Below are 19,996 nucleotides of genomic sequence, written 5' to 3'. Positions count from 1 at the left end.
ATTATGGTTTGCTCATCAAACTTGTGATTTCAATGAATCCCTAACTAACATTAAAAAAATTAAACAAATCCACCCGAAAAACTTACAAAAAAATCACACTAAAAACAATTCCTAAATCAAGAGATTGATCATCAGAAGTGTAGTTATGCATGCGCTGAAAGTGTAGTTATGCATGTGCTCACCGATGACGGGTTAGTGGCCGAATCTGTGTCAAGTGTATTGTCGTCTGGTGTAAATCGAGATCCGCCCAGGTCTCAATCGATCCCTCAGTCAGGTTTTAATTATCATATTCACCATTATCAAAATTTATTTTTATTTGACTTTTATTTATAATATTGAATTTTTATTATTTATTATGATTTTTTTATTAATTTATGTATTTTAAGTTTGGATTTTTTAAATACAATTTAGTCAAATTTAATTTATTTCTGTGAGGAGATCAAGTCTAAATCAACTTAATTTATTTAATTTATTTTTAGTTTAATATAAAAATAGATCCTAAATTTTCGTTGGAGAATCTATGGACAAGGGTGGTCAAAAGAAAGTACATAGATCCAGTCCCTTTGGAAGATTGGATTCGGAGCCAGGAAAAGAAAAAGAAGAATGTCTCAGCCATTTGGAAAGGAAAAGAAAAAGAAGAATGTCTCAGCCATTTGGAAAGCCACGGTGGAGGCTTTCTCTGTGATTGAACAAGGATTGGCGTGGAAGATAGGAGATGGAAGACATATAAGAATTGGCAGGGACCCCTGGGTAGGTTGTAATGAAGCCTTTGCCTTATCTCCTGGCTTTCTCAGACATCTAGATAGTAAGGGCATTTTTACTCTAAACCAGGTGGAGAAAACAGGCCATTCTACTTTATGGGGACAGGCTTGGAAAAATGTCGAAGAATTAGGAATAAACATCAGGTGGAAGAACGAATGGTGCTCTTTCATTCAAGAACTACATCGTTCCAATGTCAGGCTTAAAAACGAATCTGATTTGCTGATCTGGGCGCAGGGGAAAACAGGTGAATATTCCCCAAAAGATGGATATACCTTCTTAATGCAAAAGAAAGGTTGGGGAATACCAGAATGGTGGTCGAAACACATTTGGAAGTTAAAATGCCCAGCAAAGGCTAGGATCTTCTTATGGTGTATGCTTAAAAGGAAAGTTCCAACCTGGGACATTTTACGAGCCAGATACTTAGTTGGGCCAGGGAGGTGCCCATTGTGCAAAATAGAAGAGGAATCAATAAGTCATCTCTTTGCATCTTGTGCAGTTTCAAAAAAAATCTGGGAGGAGTTAATCAGTCTGCTCAACTTAAAGGCACAGTGGGGGTTAGAACCTTTGGAAGAAGCTTGGAGTAGATGGTGGCAGAACTACCCGGAGGGAAACATGAGAAATCTACCTCTTATCTTTTTTTGGGGGGTATGGTTAGCGAGAAATAAAACCCTGTTTCAAGACAAGGACACTCCCGCATCTGTCATAGCTATAAATTGTGCAGCCATTTACTCTGCCATCCCAATCCCTGAAGCAAAAAGTCCTCACATTCATCACAATCCTGTTATTATCCAGGAGGGCATTCCATGGGCCTTTTTTGACGGAGCATCCCAGAACAACAAGGCTGGAGCAGGATTGTGCATTCATTTGAATCCTGAACACTCCCTAAAAGCTTCTGTAAGTCTAGGACTTGGCACAAATAATTTTGCTGAGCTGTCTGCCTTGCGCCTTCTTCTTTGCTGGTTACTTCAAAGAAACATCTTCACAATTCAAATCTTTGGAGACTCTTTGAATGTCATAAACTGGGTTAGTGAGAGTGCTATATGTCAAAACCAAATTCTGAAGATTATTTTAGAAGAAATATTGCTTTTAAAGTCATCATTTAATAGTTTTATCATCTCCCATGTCTACAGGGACAAAAACGAGGAAGCATACCAGCTTTCTAAGGCTGGTTTACAGCAAGATCTGGGAAGCTGGTCAATAGTAGAACTAAGACAGGGGCAGTCCTCCACCTCGTTTCAGCCTCCTTTTGCTCCACCACAGTGATCGCGGCTCGTCTTTCTTTTTGTTTCTGGTTCATGGGCTCCAATGTTATATCTGTTACAACTTCTTTTATATTGTTATTTTTTTGAGCACTACAAAACAGGAAAACTCTATATCTTTTTGTTCATATCAGCTGGTTCTAAGTGATCTTACAGCCATGTAAGGGGTTGTTTTCCTTCTCTGAAGGAGACCCTAAAATATATTTCTGTTAAATGTCCTAAGCCTCCTGAAGGGAGGAAGACTAGACAGTTACTATCAGACTTTTTTACAGCAGTATCGGATACATTTTAACATCCACAATCAGTCAAAAAAGACTGAGATTTTTGTGTCTTACAGAATGTCAAATCAGCAATCATATGAGTCATCAGGATTGCTCAAAGCATACAGAATGTAACTTTTTATTTTCTTAATAAAAAATTCTCTTTTTTCTTCGGAAAAAAAAAAAAAAAAAATCCTAAATATTAAACATTTAATTATTTAATATTCAACATTTTTAATTTAATATTGACTTTAATATATTAATTTAATATCTATCTTATTTTTAAAAAATCTATTATTAATTATCATGATAGATCAACACAATATAAATTTAAAAGTAAAATACAATTACTTTCCTCCCACATGCCAAGTCCAATTACATGTGTGAGAAACGATATCTGGAGCAAATGCTAAGTGCAATTGATTCCCAGGTTTAAATTTCTTTTGGTTTGGGTTTGAATTTTCTTTTGTAAAACAAAGCTCTTCCTAATGTTCAGTGTGATATTCAGTAAACCATAAATAACTTAGACAAGGATTTGTTCCGCGGAAACCAATAAAAGAACAATGAGTTGTACACTGTCATCACTCTTGACTGTAAATTGCGTTTATACATAGTAGTCTCTCAGACATACTAAATACAATTAGAATTAGAATTAAAATATTCACTGAGAAGAATAGGTAACATTGCACAAGCAACCGAACAATATAATATACTATTGTCACCAGCCTAGTAACGACTCATTGCAGTGCACGTAGCTGTTGCCGTTGCAATACAATGAAGGAACTCTAAATCCCAAAGGGAAAGCATATGAAGGTATGGATACCAAACTATTATATAAATATTTGGAAGCCAAAATTTGAATAAATGAGTATTCAAATTTAGTTATTCTAAAATCACATATCCTATCAATTTTAGTTATTCTAACATCAAATACCACATCAAAATCAATAAATATTATTTAAACAATAAATTTTAGTTATTATCACATCACATACGCGTGAAAATCGGGTCTATTTCGTAGTGGGTTAAAATGCTCCATTTATGAAGGTGTATGGATTCATGAGTTATTTTGCAAATAGATAACTAGCAATATTACCTAGAGGTGCAAAGGAATACCCAGGAGAAGTGGGGTAATGTGGAAGGTAATAATTAAATAAAATAGATGGAAAATGAAATATAATCAAAATTTTAGTTTTTATATATTTTATACAAAGTGCTATGTGTCATTGTTTCAACTTTCATCCCTGAAAATGATAGCCAACACACTACGATACGTCTTTTTTATGTTACTTTTTACGAAATTTGAATCTGATTCTTGGACAGAAAGTTATAACGATTTTCCCAAGGTCACCTATTTGAGATCGAATTCTGGACTGTGCACAAACACTAACTTTCTTGGATCATATATTTGAAAATATAGCAAGAGAAAATATGAAATTCGTACACGAGGTTCATCAAAATTTCAGCTCAAATTGGTTTTAATTTGACTTTTGAAGCTTTGTATAAAAAAAATTATAGTGAAAATTCCATGATAGCCTGTTTGAAGCAGCAAAACCCTAGAATCCAAAGCTCTAATACTAAATGTTATGCCACCAGCTCAAGAAATAGAGGAAGAGATAGATCAACGACTTCAAAATAAGCCTCTTCTTCAAGGGGGAAAACTCATTTACATTTCACGAATGAGTAATTCTTGGATGATACAAATGACAATACCTCCTTTCTATATATATGAGTATAAGGGGTCACAATATAACCAAAGCCTATATAAAAATAATATTGTAAGACACAATAATAACAATAATGGGCTTCTATGAGGCACAACAATAATAATATGGGGACTTACATGGGCACAAAAATACAGTAAATGGGTTGCACTAATAACAATAAGGGGCCACACTAGTAGTATATGGACCTAACATTTTGGAGGATTCACTTTCATTTCTTCAATGATTTGTTGTGGCTTGCTATATTATTTTGTGATTCATAAAAGCTCTTGTGATTTGAGAACGTCTCTAGAAGATGTGATTATTGGTGATAATTCTCTACAGTTCATGTAACCTACTTATCCGATGTCTCACACAAAGTACTCTTCTCACATATTAATAGTAAATCACAATTATTCATTCTTGTGGCCAAGATATGCAATTTTTTATTCTTGTGGCCCATACGGTATAATATACATATAGATCTTTGAAATATTGTATGAATTCACTTTAGCATGACTCGTATTACGAAGAATCTCTCTACGAGGTGAAGCTCGCATGCATGTATCACATATTATGCGGAATTTCTCTATATAGCATTATTAATCAATATATATATATGTGTGTGTGTGTGTGTGTGTGTGTGTGTGTTTTGCTATGTCTCACACAAAAAGATGAGACTTATTTCATATAATAGAAAGGGGTTGCATTATTACAATGGCTCATATCAATGACTCATGGGTCCTTCTATGTATACAATAGTTTGGAAGTTTGGAATTTCTTTTTCGCGTCTCATATGATCTTGGAAATGAATCCTTGATTTTTCTAAGAGGCATCACTATATATTTATCACACCACTATTCTTTTGACAAGGGCTCGATATTTATAACTCAGTGATGGTTTGCACTACTTGCATAATAACATGAGTCTGTTGATGACATGAGTCTATGGTTCGATATACTCTGATGGCCCACCAATAAATTTTGAGATGGTTCATTTTCTATAGCTTGAGTTTGAATATCACTATATGCAATAGATCACTATGGTGTGGATATATGCTGACTCTATAGTAACTTGAATGCTTGCATTGTGATTGCCCTGTGGAATGGTGATTCATAAATCACATTTCTATTGATCTCCCTTACATTATGACATCACTCTATTTTACTATAGCTCATTGATATGGATTATTACATACATTACCATGGAACGATTGCAATGGGTTGCTCACATCAATGAGACCTATAAAGTTATTCTTAAATGACAGTGAAGATCTTAGGCATAATCACAGAAGTAACTCATTAATGGCTTTTGGTATGCTTAATGGAAAATCTTGTAGCATTATTGAGTTTATAGTAATCATATTATCGTGGTTTGACAAGACTGGAATTTACAACTAAAAACTAAGGTCGAAATTATAGAAACATGGCTCAATAAGTTGGCTAGCATAGAATGAGTAAGGCTCTATCTACACCATAATTAAGAAGAAATCTGGAAGAAATATTATGTAATTAAGAAGAATGTTTTCATTTTGCTATAGTAATGATAAGCTACTTAATTGGTCTACTAAGGACACATAATTCATTCCCGCGTTGGCTAGTCTATATTGTTGCATTTGGTCACTATAAGGACTCACTCAAGCAAAGAATCCAACCTAAATGTTTGAAATATGATCAAAAATTCTCAACAAAAGGTTTTTGTTGTTAGAGAAGAAAAGTATGCATTTGCTAGAGGATGATTAGAATTGAGATATCTACAAGGAAGAAGTGAGGTAATTTTTTCAAAGGTACACTCTTCTTAATTTGTGTCAATCTCATGTTGATTATTTAAAAGATAAAGGGTGTGTAAAGTAATTAAGTTTGTAGCATGCTTTATAGGAATTTAGGGTTTGTATATCTTACATTCTTGAAATTTTTTGGTATATAGGATTCATAAACCCTAGATGAGATTTGGATTAGAAAACTCTAGAAAAGATGAAAAACCCTAACCCTATTTTGGTTGCTCCCTCTATAGAAACCATAATAATCAAAGTATAAATTCTAGGGTTTGCAAATAAAGTCTTGTAAGGATAATCTAGTGTATATGGTAAAACACTAGCAAGGGTTGAAGTGAGTAAAATCTGGGACTTGAAAGTTGAAACCCTAGGGCTAATGTTTCCACCAAAATTAAGAAAGGTTTGTAAATAAAACCATAAAGGTGCACCCTCTGAGAAACCATGGGAACCGTAGAATGACAATATTGGTAATATGCTCCTATCTTTGTATATTTTTCTTGGTTGTACTTGGTAAAAAATGCAAGTACATAAAGGAAGCAAGATAAGAAGGATAGAAACACTCATGCTTGTACTTGAAAATGATGAGTATGATGGAAGGAGGGAATTTTAAGTACCCCAAAGGAATTGATTGCAACAATTTCATTGATGACTAAAAGAGTAAACATCCATCATTGCATTATCTAAAAGAGTTTTTTTTTTTATTATGAATCATGGCATCATAGAAGAAAGAATATGATAGTAGAAGACAAAATCTACATGATTAAGTTTCTTTGGAAAATAGTTATCTAGATAAAATGAATGAGAATATTTGGATCATCTTGCATATCACTATTCATTCAAATATTTTCTAAATGTTAGAGGTAGTCATTTTGCAAAAAGGATCATCAGGATCCTCCGTTGAGAACCATCATTTAGGACAGGTTCTTGGAAGAAGAATTATGACTTAACTGAGTATATTCCTTCTTGAAGGATGAAGGCATGAAGATGGTCATGCTACAGTTTGAAAGGCATAACTAAAATATTTTCATTCCAGGAAAAGATGTCTAGATTGTAACAACCCTGGTGAAAATTCCATGTAAAATATATAAAGCCATGGTGATGGGAAATGTATTCTAAGCTAAACGGTGGGAAAGACATCCTAGCATGGGTTTTCGTTCGATATATTATGGCTAAGTTAATTTGGCAAAGGCAAAAGGGAATTTTTGGCACATTTATTTATGAAAATAATGGAAATTAGGTGAAAAGGAAGGTGAAAGGTCACAGGTTGCATGTGAGGAGAAAAATGAAGGAAAATAATGGAAAATGAAGAAAATAGAGGCCTCATTAAAAAAATCTTCTGAGGATCAGTTGGTAACCTTTTGTCAGTTTAGTTTTGGAGCTCTCTCATTATTCTCTCTTTTTCTCTCACTCTTGGACACTTAGAGTTTTCTTGGAGCATTTTGGCATTGAATCAAGAAAGGAAAAGGAGGCAAGAGAAAGCAAAGATCAAGCAGGGAAAGGCAAGATCAATCAATTAAGTAGGATTCTTTGGAGGTATCAATTTGCATGTGTATTTTCCTTGCTAGATTTGGCATGCATGGTATCGCATGTGGTTCTTTTTTGTTATGGCATGGGTTTCTCCAGGTGTAATAGTGTTTTCAGTCTAGCCTTTCCATTTATGGATAGCCATGGTGTAATGGGTTTCTCATGTTTTTGTTGAGCAGAATTTCTGGATGGATTCAAAGATGAGTGAGGTGGATCTCCGAATAATAGAGCAAATGGCCTAGTGGTCCCTGAACCATATTGTGGATCACAGTAAAGCCATTGGTCTAGTGACCCCTGAGCCAGAGTATGGGTTGTGGTAAATCCAAGATTGTGTTGCCTCGGTGGGCCTAGGAATACTTACTGATGAATGGTAGGATATACAGTAAAGACAAGAGGTGGTTTTCTCTTCATTGGGCTTAGTAATCTTGGGTTAGGGATATGCAGTAAATCCTGGAGAGTGGGTCCTTATTTAGGGCCTAGTGATTTGGGCTTGGATTGCAGTATAGCCCGAGAGACTAGGAGACATAAAAATTCCTCATGGTGTAGGTGGAGAAATACGGTGGCATCCATGCTTCTTTGGCCTAGTGATCTGGTAGAGATCATGGTAAAGCCCGATTTCTATTGATGAGGGTGAGATGGTTTATCCTCGGGATGCCTTGGTTGGTTCTTTTGGTTTGAGTCCCACATTCATGCTTGGAATATGGCATGGGGGTGAATCGTTAAAGAGATATTTGGCTCAACCATTCTATGGTCGGGTGGTATGTGGTAGTCCCATCCCGGGTTTGGATTTTGCATCATTAATATGAGGTTATTTGTAGTTGTATGTCTATGAGTATTATATTGGTTTATATGTGGATCATATGGCTATGATTTCATTGGTATTTATGTTGCTCTTATGTTGATTATGTATTTGTTTTATGGCAGTGGCTATGTATGGCTCTCAATATGTTTTTACTTGTAAATGAATGGACAATATATCTATGACCTAATAGATGATAATGCAACAAATGATACGAGGGAACAATGGTTATTAGGATTCTCAGATAAGTATGAGATCCATATGCTTAAATATGTTATTTACACCTATAGATTACATATTTGTGATATGTTTGATGAAATGCCTGTCATGGCTAGTCTAGGTCTAGTTAAGGGATTATTCAAGTATTTACTTTCGCAACATTATTTCCCTGTTATCTTAGTGTTCTGAAGGTGTCATTCAATTTTGGGCAGTGACCTAGGCTCTGGGCCTGAAAAAGTGGCTCAAATCCCCAGGATGGTTGCAAAACACTAAGAAAAATAGTCTATGGATGCTAGCATGCCTTGTCATGAAAGCATCTAGAGCCCCCAAGATGTTAGCATGCCCATAGCATTAGAGCTTCCCAAGGTAAAGAAGTCTAAAACCTCAGTAGGACTCAGGGGCTGGTTAGCATAAAGGTTGGGATGGTTCTTAGGAGTCCTATTATTGATGTTGAAGGTTTGTATTGTGTATTTTTGTTGGCTTGATGGGGCCTAACCTAGGTTCAGTGTTAATTAGCCAAACAAATCCTTACACTACTGGACCTTTTGGCATTAGCCCACAGAGCGCGGACCAAAGTCTCACCCGAAGTAGTGTGGGGGATGCCGGAACCAAGTTTTCGCACCCTGAGATGGTTGTGATGTCATTTTATTCCTTCTATTCCTGCCTTTGCATAGGCCATTAAGTACTATAGCTCTGTCTACCTAAGCCCTTATTCCTCCCTTCGATACCTCTGTGAAAGGGTACGACTGACCTTCGCACAGCCCTAACCCTCAATTCCAATACTTCGCACTGTTAAGGCAGCGTATTGCTCAGATTGTCAAGTTATCTTATGTTAGGGTCCCACCCTAACCCCCTTATTTATGTAATAGGATCGAGTCATAGTTACAGTTAAGTAAAGAGTCAATAAATCCCATATTAATAATTGTAAGTGGTTAACCCACATTTAATGATGGGACCACAGTTAGGTGCAAACGGGCCATGTTATTAGATAGATGGTATTAATAAGAACCCTTTCAAAGTACTGAAAGGGTTGTCCCTAAGTCGACTTCTTGGATAATGAGCTGATGTCGACAAGAAGCAACCCGCTGTAGGAGGGCGTTAATGAATCCCACATCTACGACACGGAACGGAGTAAATGATTTTGAAGGTGAAAACGGTCTGATGATACAGGGTTCAAGGTGACGGTCATGAAAGAATGGAGCGTGAATGTATTACAGTGGATGAGACATAGGTGAATTATTTGAGTGACTTCTCTTGAACATACCGGCGACACTGACATGATGGATTGGTAGCGTTAACCCTAAACATGGATGGTGTGATGGACCAATGGTGATATGACCGGTGAACGGAACAACCCAACCCGACTCGGATGCGGAGTGAAAGTGTCATGTTCAAGAGCGACTTGCTACCAATAAAGTTTCTTCGTCCCAATTTTTCCCCAGTCATTGCTGACCAGTACCTCTTTATTTTTGTCAAGATTGAGGAGGATAACATATGCTTGTTCTATAATTTTCCCTTCAGACAAACCCATCACTATGTTTTAACGAGCCTAGCGATAGTGAAACTCGTTCTTGTCTATATGGACAAGTTTGTCGCTATTCGGTTTTAACGAGTTTAACGACAAAGATAACTCGGTCCTTTTCAATTTTAGAGAGTCTGAAAAGGGACGTAAAGAAAACTCCAACAATCCTTTTTCGTCGTATAATCCCTTAACTCCGAAAAGTATAAAATAATACAGAAGGGATGAATTTTCGGTAATTTTAACGAGTCGAACGAAACAAGCGCTCGATCTTTTTGTGTAATAATCCCTCGGGTCCAAAAAGATTAAAATCTAAAGGAGGGATAGCACTTTCGGTCACCTTAACGAGCTGGAGAGGCCAATTACTCGGCAATATTTTCATATTTTACGAGTCAGATGAAAAGAGCTTAAAGGAGACTCATTTTTCGAGGAACAAGTGATAAATTCGGGTAGCAGCTGATTCCTGGTAAGGTTTGGAATTTTCCAATCTGGGCAGTGTCACAAGGATGGCTAACAAGATCACTCTTCGCAGTTGTTCCTCAAAAAGGGTAAACAATCTAATGGAGGTGAATGATCGGCCAAAATAGAGTGGAGGTGATGATGAGAACACGACCAAGGCTTCAAAGGCTGATGATAATGCACTCACGATGGTTATTTATCGGAAATTGGTTCATTTTTTAATGCATGAGCTTAAACTCTGGGGGAAACATTTGCTCACTGCTTATGTTTAATTTTTAATGAGCTTGAACTCCACATAAAAGCTGTTTGATCCAGTCGTATAATAAGGATGTCTCATCTAAGATGGCATTTTTACAAAGCTTGCCCCGCATCCTTTCTTTATGCAAGTTAGGAAATCCTACGAGTTTAAAGGGTTAGTGTTGTTGGGAAAAGTATCCAATACGGAATGACCCTATCCCACTCTAAGGGTGATAGTCCCTTAGCAACAATCAAAGCAAAGCTATCTGAGATTATTTCTTTATGAGATGTAAAAGAGGGAAGAAAGAGATCCACTAACCGATGTCTTTCGCTAATGGTTGATCCAATCTTCTCTCCTTGCTGCTTGCCCCAAGCTCCTTGCTCTTTCACCGGCCCAGCTACACCAAGATCCTGCAAAATGGCAAGAGAGGGAAACTACAAGAAGCATACATTCATAATTGATTCAAGGATTAGAATAAATCAAATACACAAGTATAACAATACATCATTAAGACACATGCATATAGAAGAACCTCAAATGCTTTATTAATGGAAGAAGTAAGGTTCAGGAAGTGATACAACCATAAGAGGCCCAATCCAGCATCACCTTCCCAGCAGAAAGAAATCTCCTCTTCACCTCCTTCAAAGCAAATCACCCAATAGTTCTAAACTCAAACCAACAGCAATTCTTTACATTCACCAGATTCCAGCCCCCCTAGACCTCATGAGAGAGATCTATATATAGGAGTTTTGGAGAAAGGATGAGTCAGCTTGAGAGCTGACTAGTGTCCTCTCTCACTTCAGTTATTCTTCAGTTCTTGAGTCCACTTGGAGGTTCTTGCTTCCACTTGGAGATCTAGACCCTCTTACTCATCACCAGTCGAATTCCTTGATCCAAGTGTCATTTTGGAAGCTTCCTGGGCATTGACACCTTGAGGAATGACTGTGCCACATGTCCAAACTCGCCCAGCGCAGGTAGCCTTCTTTGCAGTTGACATTCAACGCAGGTAGACAGTGGAGCACTTGACATTCAGCGCAGATGCTCAGTGGAGCAGTTGACATGATCCAGAATTGCCTTGTTTTTGAGTGTTTTCAGGTGGAGAACTTTTATTCAGTGCTGTGGTTTGATGACCATGTTCCTCTAGGGGTAGGAACAACATGTTTAGGGACTTTGGATCCCTTAGATTATGGACATTTCATGCTTCATGTTGTAAGGCACAAAAATGTCTATAACAGTTGCCCCCTAAAGAATGAGGTCATTTATCGGGTGAAATGCTTTATCAGGAGGATCCGAAGTTCATTCAATCGCTGAGAGGTGACTTGTAATAAAATACAATACAATACATTATGATTCATTCTGCTTTCATGATCTAGCTGAGGCGGGCATTCCCATGCTCAGCTTTATAAATACATTTTTTTTTTTTTTTTTCTTTTGTACATAGAACAGACAATCGTCTGATGGTAGACTGATAATTCTCTACTGAAATTATCATCCTTTGAGTAGGATGATCATCTGCTGCAATGATGTACATGTCAAATGTCTTTATATTTCCTGAATATATATCGCAGACCGGATGGATGAAACTAGATCCGGGGTCTTCAAACTCGTTCGATCTTCACTCTAAGTACAAGTCGATCCATGTGAGAATTGCACTGAAGTCGAACATGGAAAGACATCGCTTGATTACCGGTCAATGATGTAAACCGTTAACAAGCACGAGAGGAATCACCGATAATGATAATGACCCTCAAGGTACGGCAGTACAATCCACGTGGTGTGAATAAAGGACTTGGCGTCGAACACCATGCAAAATCTTTCGGTCGAAGGTCGTTGATGTATACCTGTCGCCGGAAGTGAGAAACTTGTCATTAAGGCATGCAAGCTTCAAAGTACTAAAGGGGGTGTTCCTAGATCAACTCCTTGGATAATGAGCTGATGTCGACAAGGAGCGATCCGTCAAAGGAGGGCCTTAATGAATCCCACATCAGTGACACGGAACGGAGCTAATGATTTTAATGGAGGTGAAAACAATCTGTGAGATATGATTCAGGGTGGCGGTCATGAATGGATGAAGGATAATGTATGGCAGTGGATGGGACATGGTTGACTCTTTCTGAACAACATCTCTTGAACATATAACGACACTGATGCGATGGATCGGTAACATTACCCCAAATGTGGATGGTTTGGCGAGACCATGGTGATGAGACCGGTGAATGAAACAACCCAACCCGATGTGGTATGGAGGAAAAGTGTCATGTTCAAGAGCGACTTGCTACCATTAAAGCTTTGAGGTTCTCCCAATTTTTCCCCAGTCATTTCTGACCAGTACCTCTTTATTTTTGTCAAGCTTGAGGAGGATAACATATGCTTGTTCTATAACCTGCCCTTCGGGCAAGCCCATCGCTATGTTTTAACGAGCCTAGCGATAGGGAAACTCGTTCTCGTCTAAAGACAAGTTTGTCGCTATTTAATCATTTTAACGAGTCTAACGACAAGGAAAACTCGGTCCTTTTCATTTTTAGAGAGTCTGAAAAGGTACATAAAGTTAACTCCATAATTCCTTTTTCGTCATCTAATCCCTTAAGTCCGAAAAAGTATAAAACAATACAAAAGGGATGAGTTTTCGATAACTTTAACGAGCCGAATAAAACAAGCACTCGACCTTTTTGTGCAATAATCCCTCAGGTCCAAAAAGATTAAAATCTAGAGGAGGGATAGCTCTTCCGGTCATTTTAACGAGCTGGAAGGCCAAAACTCGGCAAACTTTTCATATTTTACGAGTCAGATGAAAAGAGCTCAAAGAAGACTCGTCTTTTGAGGAACGAGTGATAAACAGGGATAGCAACTGATTCCAGGTACAGGTTGGAATTTTCCAATCACGGCAGTGTCACAAGGATGGCTAGGTGAAATCACTCTTCGCAGCTGTTCCTCAAAATGGGTAAACAATCATATGGAGGTGAACGATCGGCCAAATGACGGTGGAGGTGGCAGGTGCAAAACACGACCAAGGCTTTTATGGCTGATAAATTTACGATCACAGCGGTTATTTACCAGGATAGGTTCATTTTTTATTTAAAAATGAGCTTAAACTCTGGAGGAAACATTGCTCACTGCTTTTATTTATTTTTTAACGAGCATGAAGACCGCATTAAAACTGCTCGGATCTTGCGTTTATTTTTTAACGAGCATGAACTTTATGCTAAAACTGCTCGATTCTTATGTTTATTTTTTAACGAGCATGAACTATGTGCTAAAACTGCTCGATATACCAGTCATAAGATAAGAAATGTCCCCTGTGAGATCTCTATTTTTTAAGGAGTTTCATCTTCACTAAGCTTTACTCCATATCCTTTCTTTATGCAAGTTCGGAAACGGCTAATCCAAAAAAAAGATAAATAACCGCTCTTTTCTTGCACTCCAAAAGGGTTGCATGCCCCCAGGTATAAAATACAATTTCAAGGCTGCCCCTCCTCCTTCCCACCTCTGCTTTTCTTTGGGTGTTCACAGCTACTTGTCGTCTTGCCAGTCTAATGTTAACGATACTTGTCTTCTCGTTATTTTTAACGGGTCTTATGCGATACTTGTCTTCTCGTCAGCCCAACTTTTAACAGATCTTTCGCAAGATCGCAAGAGAACAGCTACTTGCGACAAGAGAGCAGCTACTTGCGACAAGAGAAGAACACTACTCAAAGACAAAACATTTGTGTTATTGAGGGAGGCTTACCTCTTTCTGGTTACCCAAAGATTGTTTCATTAATCTTTCAAACAAAACATTTCCTCGGCACTGTCTACCGAAATAGACAAGGGTGAATGACTCTTGTCAAACACGTAACTTTGACAAAAGAATCCTATTCTAGAACAACCCCTCTTCCATCCACGGACGGGGTACGGACTAGTCATATCCTCTCGCGGAAATTCTACCTTATACCCAAGGTTTTCTCTGCCCGAAGCAGACCAGGATGCATGCCCCCTGGGTTCCAGTCCCATCTTTCCGAATCACTCGCACTCATCGGGAAGAAGGACTGGGGGTGGATACATTTCTTGATTGAATAGACCATTCAGGGTTGGTATGTGACTATTTGCGATGCGTGATCCCGGAAATGAAAGTTGGTCTACGAGCTTGACCATTCTTCCTTCGTGTGGAAAACACATTACTCTAAAGAGTGAGGAGACTATTGCTCCCATGCAATATATATAGTCTCGTCCAAGGAGTAGGTTATAATCCAAGGGTCCTTGAACGACCATCACGTTCATTTGAACGGTCTTCCCTTTCAATGTAACAGGCACATTGGGGAGGATCCCTAATGGTCGACTGGTTCCTTTATCGAAACCCGAGAGATTTCTTATCTCAGGCAAAAGCGTCAGGGAACCCAGTGCTTTCCAAGCAACAGAGGAAAGGATACTCACAGATGCCCCTTCATCAATGATAGTACCAGCCATTACCATTCTGTATATTTGCACTATGATTCTGAATGGTATACTGGCTAGTAACCGGGGTCTGCCTAGTTGGTTCCAATCAAAGGACACAACCAGGTTGCTTGGTGGTGGGACCGAATATACGGCCGGATACGACCCTGATGATGTTCCTTCTTGCGAAAAAGGAATGGGCGCATTGCCCTGACGCTCATCAGAGTCTGTGTTGATGAAAAAAATCTGGATGGTGTCATCCTTATTCTCTTCAGTGAGGGTGTCATTTGAAGATGAATCTTCAGTGACTGTGTCATTTGAGGATGAAACCTCTGAAGGGAGAACCGGGTCAACTGCCGTTTCGACCTTTGGACTTTCGTCTGGTCTCGATTCAGTAGGTTCATTTTCAATGACTGACGCTTCAGCTGACCACTTGAGCGGGCCAGCTGTATTCTCAACCAACGAAGGACTTGGCACGAGTTTTTTGTATCCAGGAGGAAGTCTCAACGGTGAAACCGGACGATCTTCCAAAACTCTCTTCGCTTCGTCTAAGAAGGGACAACGGTGGATGGCGTGATCGCCTTCACACAGTCTGCAGGGGGATCTTGCTCCCCCTCTTTGTCTTGAACCTTCACTTTCGCTGGTTGACGGTAAGCATTCAACATGGCTATCAGAGGTTGATGCTCCCGAACTGTGCAAACGAGGGGACCAGTCCCTTAGTATCCGGGGAATACAGGGACAATCTCTACGGAAGTGGTCTCCTCTATATATGACACATGGCGATTTAGGCCCGGTCTGTGCTGTGTGTGGATTTTTGTCAGATGTCTTTTGCTTGCCCCCAGTCGCCTTAGGCTCCTTCTTCTTCTTCTCCTTCTTCTCCATGGGAGCTTGGCTTTTACCGGCTCTACCTTGCGAAGATGAAGGATTGGAGGAAGAGTTATAGGAAGTAGAAGGCTGGTGGGCAGCTCTAGACTGATCTAACTGTTGACTCGACTGTTCAGGAACCATGGTGTTCTGAACTACATTGGTTGAGAATAGCCAAATTGGCAGGCCAATTGTCAGTCCTGGAAGCGACAATGTGGCCATGTGGGGCGCACCAACTTCTCCCCAAGAGGAGAAAGGACAAGGATTTCCATCATGGGGAATTCCTTGGTTGGTGCGTTCCATGTTCTCAACCTAAAGATCAACGCAGGAATAGGAGGTGATTATGTTCCGTTTAAAATAAATTTTATAACGACGCTTTAGACACAACTTGCTTTTTCACTTTTTAAGAGTCGAGAAAAAGCTAAAGATGACTCTAGTCTCCTTCGATGTTTTAACGAGCCCGAAGTGACAAATACTCGGATGGACTTTTTTAGTTATAGAGTTTGAAAAAGGCCAAAAGAAACTACTCTGGAGTTCTAGGCAGAGGGTGTGCCAAACTTTTCACAAAACCACAGAATACGTTTTACGGTACGAGTGGTCGATCTTCGTGAATGCTGTGTTCACTGCATTGCGATCAGTAGGGCGGCCGACACGGCTTCCTATGGATAAAGGCTTTGTTCCTATAGGGGTCTCCCAATATATACGCGACGGTACATGGGAGCACAAGTCCGTATTGATACTTATCGCTTCACCGTGGAGGAATCACCCAACCACTCAACGCTAAGATATCACGTTTAACGACGCCGGAACACGTCTCTAGCTTAGACCTCTATGTGTTTGCGTTATGTTTCAATGCGTTGTTATGTAAATTCAATTCATTTTAAGTTGATCTTGTTTAGCAGTTTGCCTTTATGGATCACCACGAGATGTATAATACAACTTCCTAAATGCAGTCTAAGATGATAAGCAAGCTTTTCAATCTTTCAACTTTGAAAATCCTAACTACTGAGGGAAAATAAAGACATCATCTTTTCACACAGATCATAGAGCACACACTAATGCACTTTTTCCTAAATCAACATGCAAGCTGTCAAAATGCACATGCACAATGCAGGTATTTCTTTTCTCTTTCTTAATGTTGATGTACTACAAAAAGAAAGCTGTTGTATAACTTTGAATTCAATTTCAAGTGAAAGCAAACAAGCTTTTGTCCAAAATCAAAAGACACCTTAAGATTTACTTGTTTCAACACTAGAAATACATAAATTCAAACCATATGACGAAAGAAAAAGCTCAATCAGCTATGAACTGCAAACAAACTAACTCTTAAGATCAAAACGACACTTATCACAGGTCTAGATCTAAGAGGTCACATCAAGACTAGTTCACTTTCGTTATGGGAAACTGCAAATGATGTAAGAAATACACAAAGAACAAACACAATTTCTTTATACAACCGAGGCGGAATAGTGGCAAAGAAAGGTGGTTTCAAATAGGTACATTGACTGATAACAGGCTACAAAAACAGGGATGAAAACAAGGCAACAGAAAGCAGAGAACCCCAGCTGCACAAGGCCACACTGGTTCAGCGCAGGTAGAACACTGTCAGTTTGACATTCAGCGCAGGTAGCCCATTCGGGACCTGCGATGAAATGCAGACTGCCTTCATAGTGCCTGCAATGAAGAGAGAAACTCTCGTTCCTCTGGGTTTCCGGGTTGCAGATTGCTCAAAAATCAACAGTTTTTGGCCAAATCAAAGCTATCAATCAAGTACACACTAAAAGATGATAAGGAGGATGAAAAGCTATCACTAAGAGCTGTTCAGAGTCCTTGTGGATCGGCTCTTCAAATCATAAACATGCCCAGAAACTGAGCTAGAGTAGCTGCCCTCTACTTTGCATTTGAAAAATCCAAATGCAGTTCAATTCGGTACTCCCTGTGTTTAAGAAATGAATAGCAAAAACACAAACAACCAACAAGATACGATCCCCAGCGGAGTCGCCAATTTGTTGTTGGGAAAAGTATCCAATACGGAATGACCCTATCCCACTCTAAGGGTGATAGTTCCTTAGCAACAATCAAATCAAAGCTATCTGAGATTATTTCTTTATGAGATGTAAAAGAGGGAAGAAAGAGATCCACTAACTGATGTCTTTCGCTAATGGTTGATCCAATCTTCTCTCCTTGCTGCTTGCCCCCAGCTCCTTGCTCTTTCACCGGCCCAGCTACACCAAGATCCTGCAAAATGGCAAGAGAGGGAAACTACAAGAAGCATACATTCATAATTGATTCAAGGATTAGAATAAATCAAATACACAAGTATAACAATACATCATTGAGACACATGCATATAGAAGAACCTCAAATGCTTTATTAATGGAAGAAGTAAGGTTCAGGAAGTGATACAACCATAAGAGGCCCAATCCAGCATCACCTTCCCAGCAGAAAGAAATCTCCTCTTCACCTCCTTCAAAGAAAATCACCCAATAGTTCTAAACTCAAACCAACAGCAATTCTTTACATTCACCAGATTCCAGCCCCCCTAGACCTCATGATAGAGATCTATATATAGGAGTTTTGGAGAAAGGATGAGTCAGCTTGAGAGCTGACTAGTGTCCTCTCTCACTTCAGTTATTCTTCAGTTCTTGAGTCCACTTGGAGGTTCTTGCTTCCACTTGGAGATCTAGACCCTCTTACTCATCACCAGTCGAATTCCTTGATCCAAGTGTCATTTTGGAAGCTTCCTGGGCATTGACACCTTGAGGAATGACTGTGCCACATGTCCAAACTCGCCCAGCGCAGGTAGCCTTCTTTGCAGTTGACATTCAACGCAGGTAGACAGTGGAGCACTTGACATTCAGCGCAGATGCTCAGTGGAGCAGTTGACATGATCCAGAATTGCCTTGTTTTTGAGTGTTTTCAGGTGGAGAACTTTTATTCAGTGTTGTGGTTTGCTGACCTTGTTCCTCTAGGGGTAGGAACAACATGTTTAGGGACTTTGGATCCCTTAGATTATGGACATTTCATGCTTCATGCTGTAAGGCACAAAAATGTCTATAACAGTTAGAGGACCTACAAATTTAAAAAATAAATGGTCGCTCATTGCTTGCATGCCAAAAGGTTTGCATGCCCTCAGGTATAGTCAAGTAGAGTTTCCCAGGTTACCCCTCAATTTGCAGACAAAACATATGTTTTATTGGGAAAGGCCTACCTTTTACAAGTTACCCCTCAATTTGTTGACAAAACATTTGTTCTATTGGGAAAGGCCTACCTTCTGACAGAGGTATCTTATTCTAGTCTAATCTCATAAACCAGTCATATATCCTTCGCGGAAACCTATCCTATGCCCAAGGTTTTCCTGCCGAAACAGACCAAGGTGCATGCCCCCCTGGGTTTCAGTCATGTCCTCCCGAATCACTCGCGCTCATCAGGTGGATAGACTTGGGGATTGATGAGACATTCCTTGCGTGAAAAGACCATTCAGGGATGGTATTTGACTATTTTCTATGTGTGAACCGGGGAATGAAAGCTGGTCTACGAGCTTGACCACTCTTCCTTCATGCGGAAAACACATTACTCTAAAGAGTGAGAAGACAATGGCTCCCATGCAATAAATATAGTCGCGTCCAAGGAGTAGATTATAATCCAGGGGTCCTTGTACTACCATTACGTTCATGTGAATGATTTTCCTTCTCAATGTTATCGGCACATTGGGAAGGATCCCTAACGGTCGACTAGTTCCTTTATCAAAGCCTGTTAGATTTCTCATTTCAGGCAAAAGCGGTGGCGAACCAAGCGCTTTCCAAGCAGTTGACTAAAGGATACTCACAGAAGCCCCTTCATCTATGATGGTACCGGCCATGACCATTCTGTATATTTTAGAAATGATTCAAAATGGTACACTAGCCGTTAAATGGGGTCTGCCTAGTAGATTCCAATCGAAGGAAACAACTAGGTTGCTTGGAGGTAGGACCGAATAGACGGCTGGATATGACTTTGAAGAACTTCCTTCCTGTGGTAAAGGAACGGGTAGATTGCCCCCATGTTCATCGGAGTCTGTGTTTACGAAGAGAATCTTCACGGTGTCGCTCTTGTTCTCTTCGGTGACTGTATCATCTGAAGATGGACCCTCTGAAGGCAAGACCGGGTCAAATGCTGCCTCGACCTTTTGACTTTCGTCTGGTGTGGATTTAGATGGTTTATCTT

The 19,996-nt window shown here is 39.3% G+C and overlaps 1 protein-coding gene across 1 annotated transcript; it reads left to right on the top strand.

Annotated features, from left to right (window-relative positions):
* Positions 1-603: 603 nt before the first annotated feature.
* LOC149219191 (uncharacterized) lies at positions 604-2,025 on the top strand. The gene has a single exon (XM_089386736.1). It carries the CDS (start codon positions 604-606, stop codon positions 2,023-2,025), a length of 1,422 nt encoding a protein of 473 aa, XP_089242862.1.
* Positions 2,026-19,996: the final 17,971 nt, after the last annotated feature.

This window comes from Pinus tabuliformis, chromosome Q, assembly GCF_031772625.1.
Source record: "Pinus tabuliformis cultivar Carrire ecotype Pingquan chromosome Q, CPIR1, whole genome shotgun sequence".
Classification (NCBI taxonomy): Eukaryota; Viridiplantae; Streptophyta; class Pinopsida; order Pinales; family Pinaceae; genus Pinus; species Pinus tabuliformis.
The sequence above is the reverse complement of the archived record's forward strand: the minus strand, read 5'-3'. Positions and strand labels throughout refer to the sequence as shown.